This window comes from Dasypus novemcinctus, chromosome 10 (genome assembly GCF_030445035.2).
Source record: "Dasypus novemcinctus isolate mDasNov1 chromosome 10, mDasNov1.1.hap2, whole genome shotgun sequence".
Lineage (NCBI taxonomy): Eukaryota > Metazoa > Chordata > Mammalia > Cingulata > Dasypodidae > Dasypus > Dasypus novemcinctus.
Window position 1 is genome coordinate 9,910,435 of NC_080682.1, and position 11,504 is coordinate 9,921,938.

The 11,504-nt window shown below is 52.4% G+C and overlaps 1 protein-coding gene across 3 annotated transcripts; it reads left to right on the plus strand.

Moving 5' to 3' along the window:
* The first annotated feature begins 5,203 nt into the window (after positions 1-5,203).
* On the plus strand, positions 5,204-11,474 carry MEN1 (menin 1). Of its 3 annotated transcripts, none has more exons than XM_058305226.2 (10): positions 5,204-5,432; positions 5,823-6,283; positions 7,232-7,440; positions 7,601-7,729; positions 8,032-8,072; positions 8,151-8,238; positions 8,991-9,127; positions 9,480-9,615; positions 10,026-10,190; positions 10,367-11,474. In XM_058305226.2, coding segments are annotated over exons 1-10 (1,851 nt in total). In that variant the 5' UTR covers positions 5,204-5,430; the 3' UTR covers positions 10,850-11,474. The 3 variants fall into 3 exon arrangements, with proteins under 3 accessions (XP_058161209.1, XP_058161210.1, XP_058161211.1); XM_058305227.2 differs by having other exon boundaries at positions 5,205-5,444; XM_058305228.2 differs by lacking the exon at positions 5,204-5,432 and adding an exon at positions 5,678-5,696.
* Positions 11,475-11,504: the final 30 nt, after the last annotated feature.

The following is an 11,504-nucleotide window of genomic DNA, read 5'->3' on the forward strand; positions in this document are numbered from 1 at the left end:
ACACAGCAAATGGACACAGCAAAAACAACAAGCAAGCTGCGGGGGGGGGGGGGTGGAGATAAAAATAAATACAGACGCACAGAAGAACGCACAACAAATGGACACAGAGAGCAGACAGTAAGCAAAAACCACAAAGCGGGGGGGGGGTGTTAAAAATGCTAAAAAAAAACAAACAACATTAGAGGGAGTGAATGTAGCTCAAGTGACTGAGCACCTGCTTCTCATGAATGAGGTCCTGGGTTCAATCCCCAGTACCACCTTAAAAAAAAAAAATAGAGGCATACTAAAGCAGACTAAATGATAGAAGAAAGAATAAGTGATATGGAAGACAGAACAGCTGAAATTGAAGAGAGAAAAGAATGGAGCAGAGACTCAGGCAGTTGAATGATAACACAAAGCACAACAAAGTATGTGTCATGGAAGTTCCAGAAAGAGAAGAGAAGAGAAAAAGGGCAGAAAGAGTCCAACTCTCATGGAAGAAATGAATTTACATGTCTAAGAAGTACAGTATACCCCAATCAGAATATATATTAATAGATCCACTTCAAGATACATAGTACTCAGAATGTCAACGTCAAAGATAAAGAGAAAATTCTGAGAGCAGCAAGGGAGAAGCAAACCATCACATACAAGGGACACCCAGTAAAACTTAGTGCAGACTTCTTACTAGATACCATGAAGGCAAAAGGACAATGATATGAGAAGCTTGGAGGAGAGTGTAAAAGGCAATAGCAAAAGGATAACCAAAAGAATAAAAGAACAAATGAAAAGACATGACATGAAAACCAAAGAATAAAATGGTGGAAGTAAATAATGCATTTATAGTAGTACTGAATGTCAGTGGATTAAACTCCCCAATCGAAAGATATAGGATCGGGAGTGGATGTGGCTCAAGCGGTTGAGCTCACACCTCACACCTCACACATGGGAGGTCTTGGGTTCTGTTCCCCATGCCTCCTGAGAAAAAAGCAACCAGCAAAACAAATGAAAGGAAAAAAAGAAAAGAAAAGAAAAACCTCAGGGAAGCTGATGTGGCTCAGTGGTAGAGTACCAGCTTCCCACATAAGAGGTACCAGGTTCAATCACCAGTCCCTAGAATCTAAAAAAGAAAAAAAGATATGAGCTGAACAGAATGGATTAAAAACTTGAGTATTTCCACATGTGCCTACAAGAGACTCACCTTCAACCCAGGGATACAAACCAGCCAAAAGTGAAAAGTTGGAAAAAGATACTCCATGCAAACAGTAACTAAAAAAGAGCAGGGGAGCCATACTAAAATCGAACAAAACAGACTTTAAATGCAAAAAATTTGTAAGAGATACAGAAGGTCATTCTATATTAATAAAAGGGACAATCCACCAGGAAGAAATAACAGTCATAAATATCTATGCACCTAACCAGGATGCCCCAAAATACATGAGGCAAGCTCTGGCAAAACTGAAGGGAGAAATAGGCATCTCTACAATAAGAGCTGGAGACTTCAACACACCCTTCACATCATTAGATAGAACAACTAGACAGAAGATCAACAAGGAAACAGAGAACATGAACAATATGATAAATGAGGTAAACCTAAAACATACAGAACACTGCATCCCAAATCAGCAGGTATTACATTCTTCTCAAGTGCTCATGGATCTTTCTCCAGGATAGATCACACGTTGGGTCACAAACAGGTCAAAATAAATATAAAAAGATTGAGGGAGTGGATGTGGCTCAGGCCTTTGAGCACTCCCCTCCCACATGGGAGCTCCCAGGTTCAGTTTCTGGTGCAACCGTGGTGGTGGTGGTGAACTACGGAGAAACTATTAATAGAAAAAGAAGAGCAAAACATTCCCAAAGCAAGCAGAAGAAAAGAAATAATAAAAATTAGAGCAGAAATAAATGAAATTGAGAACAAACAACAAAAAAGGATAAGAAAATCAATAAAACCAAAAGCCGTTCTTTGAGAGTAAAATTGACAAATCCTTAGCTAGACTAACAAAGAGTGCAAATAAAATCAGAAATGAAAAGGGGAAAGTTATGATTGACCCCACAGAAATAATAAGGATCATAAGAGGATATTATGAAAAACTCTATGTCAGCAAATTGGACAATCTAGATGAAATGGACAAATTCCTAGAAATGCACAAACAACCTATACTGTCTACAAGAAATACAAGAACTTAAGAAATCAATCACATTTAAAGAGATTGAATCAGTCATCAAAAATATCCCAACAAAGAAAAGTCCAAGACCACATGGCTTCACATTTGAATTCTACCAAGCACTTTTAGAAGAATTAACACCAATCCTGTTTAAACTCTTATAAAAATTTGAAGGGGGGGGGGCGAAATTACCAAACACATTTTATGAAGCTGACATCACCCTAGTACCAAAGCCAGTTAAAGACACTACAAGAAAAGAAAATTACAGAATAATCTCTCTAATGAACATGATGCAAAAATTCTCAACAAAATACTTGCAAATAGAATCCAACAGCATATCAAAAGAATTATACTCCATGACCAAGTGGGACTTATTCCTGGTATGCAAGGGTGCTTCAGCACAAGAAAAACAATGAACATAATACTCCACTTTAGCAAATTGAAGGGGGGGAAAAAAACATGATAATCTCAATTGATGCAGAAAATGCATTTGGCAAAATCTAAAAAAAAACACTTTGGAAGATAGAAATAAAAGGAAAATTCCTCACTATGATAAAGGGCATATATAAAAAACCCACAGCCAACATTGTATTTAATGGAGAAAGGTTGAAAGCTTTTCCCCTAAGATCAGGAATAAGACAAGGATGCCCACTATCACCATTGCTATTTGATATTGTGCTAGATATTTTAGCTAGAGCAATTAGACAAGAAAAAAAAAGGCATCCAACAGGAAAAGAGGAAGTAAAATTATCACTATTTACAGATGACATGATCCTATTTTAGAAAATTCTGAAATGTCTACCACAAAGCCAAATGAGTTAATAAACAAGTTTAGCAGAGTGGCAGGATACAAGATCAACACAAAAAATCATTAATGTTTCTGTGCACTAGTGTTGAGCAATCTGAGCAGGAAATCAGGAAAAAATTACATTTATAATAGCAACAAAAAGGCTTAAATACCTAGGAAACAATTTACCCAAAGAAGTACAGGACCTATATTCAGAAAACTACAAAACAATGCTAAAAGAAATCAATGAAGACCTAAAGAAATGGCAAGTCATTCTGTGTTCATTATTGGAAGACTAAATATTGTGCAGATGTCAGTCCTATCCAATCCTGATTTATAGGTTCAATGCAATACCAATCAAAATTCCAAAAGCCTACTTCTCAGAATTAGAAAAAGCAATTACCAAATTTGTTTGGAAGGGAAAATGCACCTGAATAGCCCAAAGCATTCTAAAAAAGAAGAGTGATGTGGGAGGAATTTTACTGTCTGATATTGAAAAATATTACAAAGCTACAATCAAAACAGCACGTGGCATTGACATTGATCGGTGGAATAGAATTGACTGTCCAAAATGAACTGTCAACTCTAAGGCCAACTGTTTTTTTTGTTTGTTTGTGTCCATGTGTGTTCTTCTGTGACCGCTTCTATCCTTATCAGTCGCACAGGGAATCTGTGTTTCTTTTTGTTGCGTCATCTTGTTGTGTCAGCTCTCCGTGTGTGCAGTACCATTCTTGGGCAGGCTGCACTTTCTTTCACGCTGGGCAGCTCTCCTTATGGGGCACACTCCTTGCATGTGGGGCTCCCCTATGTGGGGGACACCCCTGCGTGGCACGGCACTTCTTGCGCACATCAGCACTGCACATGGGTCAGCTCCACACGGGTCAAGGAGGCCCGGGGTTTGAACCACGGACCTCCCATGTGGTAGGTGGACGCCCTATCCATTGGTCCAAGTCAGCTTCCTGTTTGGAATTCTTGCTCCAAATATCCACACTGCTTATTCCCATTCCTTCTTCTGGTTGTTAATTCAGTGTCCGCCCCTTTTCAGTAAGGTCTTCACCAGTCAACCTATCTAAAATTGTAATCTCTTTGAGACTCCTATCCCCTTTCTTTGCTTCATATTTTTTAATGTTGATAGTTTCCTAACATATCATCAATTATCATATTTTAGATTTATAGAACCATTGCAATGATACTACAGGGTTCCCTAAAGTTAACATCTTACATAACCGTAGTACATTTATCTAAAAATAATGAAAACTATGAACAAAGCTACAGACTTTTATTTGGATTTCACCAATAGAGTGGCTAATTTGTCCCACTTTACTCAGGACTTTCCCGGTTTTAAAACTGAGAGCCCCATATCCCAGGAATCCCCTCAGTCCTGGGCAAACTGGGGCAGTTGATCACTCTATTTACCAGATTTCCCATTAATGTCCTTTTTCTGTTCAGGATGCAACCTAGGATACCACGTTGCATTTAGTCATTCCTTAGTCAACTCTGATCTGCAACAATTTCTTGGTATTTTCTTGTCTTGTACACACTTGACGTTTTTTAAGAGTGCGGGCCAATGATTTTCCAGAATGTGCTTCAATATGGGTTTGTTTTATGTTTTCAATGATTAGACTGGGTTTATGGATTTCGGAGAAGGAAATCACAGAGGAAAAGTTGGTAAAGTATTTTGTTTTATTCACTGCTATATATGCAATGCCTAGAACTGAGCACCTGGCCCATTGTAGGTTAATAAGTGAGTCTGTTGAATAACCAAGTGAATGAATGACTCTACAGAAATTATTTAGTATTGTTTTGAGGTTTTAAAACGTTAAGTTAATGCTATCATACATATTGCTCTGCGGCTTGTTTTCCCTCAACAATATGCTCTAGAGACCTATTTCAGGATGTCTAGGGCACTTCACTTTTTTTAACTTGTACCCTATTACAAATAATTACAATGATTCTTTCGATGTTCTTTTTTGCACACACGCTAGACTTTCTCATGGACGCAATTAGGGAAGAATTGCTAGGCGTAGGGTAGGCCCATTTACATGTTAATGGATACTGATAAATATCCAACTAAAGTGGCTAAACACACATACACACCAGCAATGCTTGTGTACCTGTTTTCCTCATATTTGTCGATGCTTAATAATATAACCCACAGCAGCGGAGGAGCTACCAGGAAACGCCTGGTCACGTGCCGGACTACATCTCCCAGGAGGCACTGCGGTTCCTCTACCCACCTGGTCTACGCAAAACGGAATGACCCCTCCCTAAGGGCCTCAGGCCGGAGGCGCAGCCTCCGCTCTCACCTGCCTCTGGAACGCCCAGAGCCGAGACTACCGCTCCCATAAGCCACCGCGGCCTGGCCACCATTTCAAGGCTCGGCCCGCGCGCGAGACTGCCCCGGACTCAGCTTCCCGGCAGGCAGTGCGGTTCGCGACACGGAACTCCATTTCCCAGCAGGCGCCAGGCCGCGGGCGCCGCTCTGCCTTGTGTGGGATGTAAGCGCGGAGGTGGGCGCGGGGGACTGAGGCCGGAACCCTTCTAGAGATTGGGGGGACTAGGTTGGCCTGGGGGCGCCTCGCGGACCGGCTGCAAGGGGCCGGGGGGCAGGGTTAGGGGGAGGGGGCGGGGCGGCCATTGGAGGTCCTCAGCAGGGTCCTTGGGGCGCACCCCATCGGGGCCGGACCCCGGGGATTGTGGGGGGTCGAGGAGGCCCTACAGCCTCGGGTGAGGGGGTCTCGCCTACGAAAGGAGGGGAGCAGGTGAGCGGCAGGTGAAGGGAGCGGGGAAGCACGGGAGGTGTGTGTGTGTGGGGGAACCCCAGCCGAACCTGGGAGGGGGCTCCTCCACCGGACCCGCCCGCCCCTCCCTCCCCCGGCCTGCTGCAGGCCGCCGCCCGCCGCCATGGGGCTGAAGGCCGCCCAGAAGACGCTGTTCCCGCTGCGCTCCATCGACGACGTGGTGCGCCTGTTCGCTGCGGAGCTGGGCCGAGAGGAACCGGACCTGGTGCTCCTGTCCCTGGTTTTGGGCTTCGTGGAGCACTTTCTGGCTGTCAACCGCGTCATCCCCACCAACGTGCCCGAGCTCACCTTCCAGCCCAGCCCTGCGCCCGACCCCCCAGGTGGCCTCACCTACTTCCCCGTGGCGGATCTCTCCATCATCGCCGCCCTGTACGCCCGCTTCACTGCCCAGATCCGGGGGGCCGTCGACCTGTCCCTCTACCCCCGGGAGGGGGGCGTCTCCAGTCGCGATCTGGTGAAGAAGGTCTCCGATGTCATCTGGAACAGCCTCAGCCGCTCCTACTTCAAGGACCGAGCACACATCCAGTCCCTCTTCAGCTTCATCACAGGTTGGAGGCCGACAGGTGGCAAGGGCGAGAATCCTGGCCCACTGGAGAACCGTGGCCTACCTCTTCACAACCCTGTCTAGTTTACAGAGCCCTTTTGAGACCTGTAGGCCTTGTACCTGGGGGCAGGTGTGATTCGCCCCCCCGTTTGCGTGGGGGAAACTGAAGCTGGAGAGGGCAAGTGATGTATGAAGGTCACACATGGAGAGAACAGGCAGGGTTGGTCCCAAACCCATTAAGCCACTTTCTACACCCTCAGCATCCTCTCCCCCCCTGCCCTTGAGCAGCCACTGGAGTCCTGTGGCCCAGAGAGTGGCAGTGGTTTGGGGGAGGGGAAGGGGGGGTGAGGAGACAGTTGGGTTACACTTTCAAAAATGAAATAAAATACTATCTGTGAGAATGTTTAAAAGTAAACAGACCAGGGGCTTGACCTCCGGAAGCTCAAAGCGCTGGGCTTGCAAAGAGCCTTCTTGGTGCCAAGCCCAGTTAACTGGCTGTCACACCTTGGAGTGCCATGTTAAGAAGGAATCTAAGGATGCCTTTGAGCTTGGCAGGAGGAATGCAGAGTGAAGTAGGAGTACTTGCCAGTGGGGTGTTAGAAGAGTGTTGGCCGGAGTGCCCTGTTTTTGTTATCGCTGTGATAATCTGATAGGGAAAATAAAATGGGGACAGCTGTATATTAACAGAAAGATATACTATGGTTGCAGAAAAAGGGAAGGGAGAGGCTCAAAGCCTGGGCTGAGTTATGAGAGATCCAAGAAAGTCTTTTGTTGGGGCTAAGGAATTTTGAAGGGGAAAGGAGATAGAGAATAGTAGGAGGAGGGATTGAGAAACGATGAGCAGGAGTGTCTGAGGTCTGGGCACTGGCTGGGAGATGGGGGCTGGAGGGAGCATGGTCCCTTCCCCAGGCCAGAGCTGAGAGGACCCTTTTCGTTACCTCCCCTCCCCCAGGCACCAAACTGGACAGCTCTGGTGTGGCCTTTGCTGTGGTGGGGGCCTGCCAGGCCCTCGGTCTCCGGGATGTCCACCTGGCCCTGTCCGAGGATCATGCTTGGGTTGTGTTTGGGCCCAACGGGGAGCAGACAGCTGAGGTCACCTGGCATGGCAAGGGCAATGAGGACCGCCGGGGCCAGACGGTCAACGCGGGTGTGGCTGAGCGGGTACTACCTCCCACCAAGCCCCCTTCACACTCTGCCTACCCAAGCCACTCAAGAGACTTAATTTTTTTGGGGCATACTGTCCTCTTCCTTTCACCACCTATTGTGTCAGGAAGAGGAGGCAGCAGGCCATCTTGAGATATCTGCTCTTGTCCCTCCCCAGAGCTGGCTGTATCTAAAAGGGTCATATATGCGCTGTGACCGCAAGATGGAGGTGGCATTTATGGTGTGTGCCATCAACCCTTCCATTGACCTGCATACTGACTCCCTGGAGCTGCTGCAGCTGCAGCAGGTGAGGCTGGCCCGAGGCAGGAGTGGGCTAGGCCAAGTCTCTGACTTGCTGTGGGTTCCTGAGCTTCGACTTTTCCTTCTGTAAAGTGGATTGATGATTCCTGGCCTTTCCCAGGACTCCTGTGAGGGTGGAATTGAGATGTAGAAGGGCTTTGACTCCAAGGAAGGACTGGTTCCTGAATCCTGGCCCTTCCCACCTGGTGGGAGGTCCCTGAGGTGCTGGACCCCACCTCTTCCTGACAGGCTGCGTACTCCTTTCCCCCTCCCTTCCCCCAGCTCACACCTCTCTCCTTGGGTCCCTAGAAGCTGCTCTGGCTGCTCTATGACCTGGGACACCTAGAAAGGTCAGTAGGGGGAAGGGGCCAGGGATCCTTGGTGGGTGGAGTGCTGGGTGGCAGCTTGGACTCCTGCCCCTTTCCCAGGTACCCCATGGCGCTGGGCAACCTGGCAGATCTGGAAGAGCTGGAGCCTACCCCTGGCCGGCCAGACCCACTCACCCTCTACCACAAGGTTGGGGCATCTTGGGAGGGCACAGAGGGAAGGCCTTAACAGTGGCTGGGCACTGGGAGGGGGCAGGCAAATGGAGAAAAACTTCCGGTAGCGGAGTGGTCACCCACTCAGTCCGTGTTTTGTGGGCACCTACCATGTGCCCAGCCCTGGACTGGGTCCTGGGAATGGACACATGACCTGCCTGTGGCCCCTGCTCTCGAAGAGCTTCAGGCTGGGGCTGGGAGCTGGTGGCTCGCTTTATGATCAGGGCAGTCTGAGGCTGAACCCTTGTGGCCGGCTTCCCAGCCTGTGCGTGGCAGGGCCTGGATTTGACCCCTCAGCCCTGCTTTTTCTGCTGTCCTCTTGCTGTCCTTCCTGGACTACAAGAGAGGTCAAATGGGGGATGCACTGAAGAGGGGGTGGTAACTTGGTTGGAGTGGGTAGGAGGGACAGTGAGCTGTCCTCTGAAGGCTTCAGTGTTTGTGAGGAAAGCTGGGGAAAGGGTCCAGGCCCGTGTGTGGAGGGCGTCCCCCTCACCCTCCCTGGGCCTTGCTCTGTTGGAGACCCCCACCCCCTGCAGTCTGGCCCGGGGCTCATAAGCTGTCCTGCCTACCCAGGTGAGAGTACCTAGTTGAGGCACAAGCAGGGTGGGTTGGAGTGGGTGGTTCTTGGGGGTCCTCCAGTTGCCCCTTGTGGGATGACTTAGAGGGCATCTGTGCCAGCCGGGGCAGCTGGGGGCTGCCCGCCTGAGGCCCTTGTGCCCCACCCCCCAGGGCATCGCTTCAGCCAAGTCCTACTACCGGGACGAGCACATCTACCCTTACATGTACCTGGCTGGCTACCACTGTCGCAACCGCAATGTGCGCGAAGCCCTGCAGGCCTGGGCCGACACGGCCACTGTCATCCAGGAGTGAGGACCCCCCACTCTGCACCCCCTTTCCGGCCGCCCCATCCCTCCCCACCTATTCCCCCCCCCCATCACCCAGGGGGGAGGAGCCCCTGGTCAGGGCCGAGGCCCCGCCTGCCTTCCCTGCCCCTCCCCTGCCCCTTCCCCCACCCTGCCTCTAGCTGTGGGGCCTCGACCCCCAGCCCGATGCCCCCCCCCCCACTCTTGCTCTGGGCTGCCCCAGACATGTCATCTAGGAGTCAGGATCCTAACCACTAGACTGGCTCCCGGGAGAACCCTGGGCCCCACGCCTCACCAGGCCCCTGGGCCCGCCCATGTGGCAGAGACCGCATAGTGCCCTCTTCTGCTCTCACAGCTACAATTACTGCCGGGAGGACGAGGAGATCTACAAGGAGTTCTTTGAGGTAGCCAATGACGTCATCCCCAACCTGCTGAAGGAGGCAGCCAGCCTGCTGGAGGCCGGCGAGGAGCGGCCGGGAGAGCAGAGCCAGGTGAGGGGCCGGCCTCCGCCCGCGTGCACCCTCCTGAGCCGCTCCCCAGCCACAGGCCCCCGAGACGGAGAGCTCTCTTCTCTTCTGTGTGGCTGGGGTTCTGAGCCTGGGTGTGAGGGAGGGGTTTTAGGGCTCCTAGCCCAGGTAAATGAGGTGGAGGCTCGCCCCTTCCATGGCCAGAGCCCCTCAGGTGAGGGGTCGGATGAAGGTAGGGGATGGGGCCTCCCTTCTCAGTCCTGGCTGAGGACTGAGGTAAAAGGCAGGAGGTCCTGAGAGTGCTTTTGGCCTCCACTCGCCTCTTCTGGAGCCGGGGCCCTCGGTCTAGGTGGGGTCCTGGAGTCCCTTCTCATAGGGTGCCTCCTCCAGGAGCTGTGGGGGTCTGACCCGGGCCTTCCCTTCTCCCCTTCCAGGGCATGCAGAGCCAGGGCTCTGCTCTCCAGGACCCCGAGTGCTTTGCCCACCTCCTGCGCTTCTACGATGGCATCTGCAAGTGGGAGGAGGGCAGCCCGACGCCTGTGCTGCACGTGGGCTGGGCCACCTTCCTTGTGCAGTCCCTAGGCCGTTTCGAGGGACAGGTGAGGGGTGGCAGTGAGGGTGCTGGCAGGGGGACTGGGGACAGGTGGTGCCAGCAGCCCCCGGGGGTCCCAAGGCAGCATCCGGGGCCCCCAGGACGACCACTTGCGGCTGGGGCTTGAAGTTCCAGCCCCTGGCCTGCAACCTTGCCCTCGGCTTGCCCTTCCGGTTGGCCCAGGTGCGGCAGAAGGTGCGCATAGTGAGCCGCGAGGCCGAGGCTGCAGAGGCGGAGGAGCCGTGGGGCGAGGAGGCGCGGGAAGGCCGGCGCCGGGGTCCGCGGCGCGAGTCCAAGCCCGAGGAGCCGCCGCCGCCCAAGAAGCCGGCGCTCGACAAGGTCCCCGGCGCGGGCCAGGGCGCAGTGCCGGGGCCCCCCCGGCGACCCTCAGGGACGGTCCCGGGCCCTGCCCGCGGCCCTGAAGGCGGCAGCTCGGCCCCAGCTCCCGCGCCCGCGGCGTCGCCGCCTCCGGAGGGGCCGGTGCTCACTTTCCAGAGTGAGAAGATGAAGGGCATGAAGGAGCTGCTGGTGGCCACCAAGATCAACTCGAGCGCCATCAAGCTGCAGCTCACGGCGCAGTCGCAAGTGCAGATGAAGAAGCAGAAGGCGTCCACGCCCAGCGACTACACGCTCTCCTTCCTCAAGCGGCAGCGCAAGGGCCTCTGAGCCGCCCCGGGGCTGCCCCAGCCAATGCCGAGCCTGGCCCCGGGAGGGCGGGCTCGCCCCCCGCCCCTGAACCTAGGATTCGCCCCCAGCTCGGAACCGGGGGCCCCAGCCCGGCCATTGGACGACAGGTCGCGCTTCTTAGGGCCCCAGCGCGGGGTCGAGGCACGAACCCCAGGCCGTCGCCGCTCAGGGGCTGTGCCCCTGTCCGGGACTCGGAAGCTGAGGCTTCCTCCTGACCCGGGGGGTGCGGGTCCCGCCTGGAGCCCGGGAACCAAGGACCCCTGGGCCCCCAGGAGCACCTTTTCACGCTTCAGAATTCCATCTCTCGGGAACCCAAGTGCCCCCACCCCAAAGTCCCTCTCCCAGTTCCTCCTTCGCGGCCTCAGAAGTCGGGGGCGAGGCTCCGCCCCCAGCCCGTGGGCCCCGCCCCTTTCGACCCCCGGGCGCTGGGTCCCAGCGGGAGCGCCCTTCCGACCCGCGGGCCGCCCGGGCCCGGGCCCGTCTCGGGGGACGCCGGAGGAAATCTGCAGGGGGTTGGGAGCGGGCGAGAGGAGCCAGATCTCTTCCTGTTTTGTACATAGATTTATTTTTCAGTTCCAAGGAAGACGAATACATTTTGTAAAAAAAAAAAAATGCGCGTCTGTGTTTCGTGGGG

Coding starts and splice junctions, on each gene's coding strand:
- MEN1 (XM_058305226.2), top strand. Junction 9,616..10,025: donor GGCCGGGAGAGCAGAGCCAG/GTGAGGGGCCGG, acceptor CTCCCCTTCCAG/GGCATGCAGAGCCAGGGCTC. Junction 10,191..10,366: donor TAGGCCGTTTCGAGGGACAG/GTGAGGGGTGGC, acceptor CGGTTGGCCCAG/GTGCGGCAGAAGGTGCGCAT.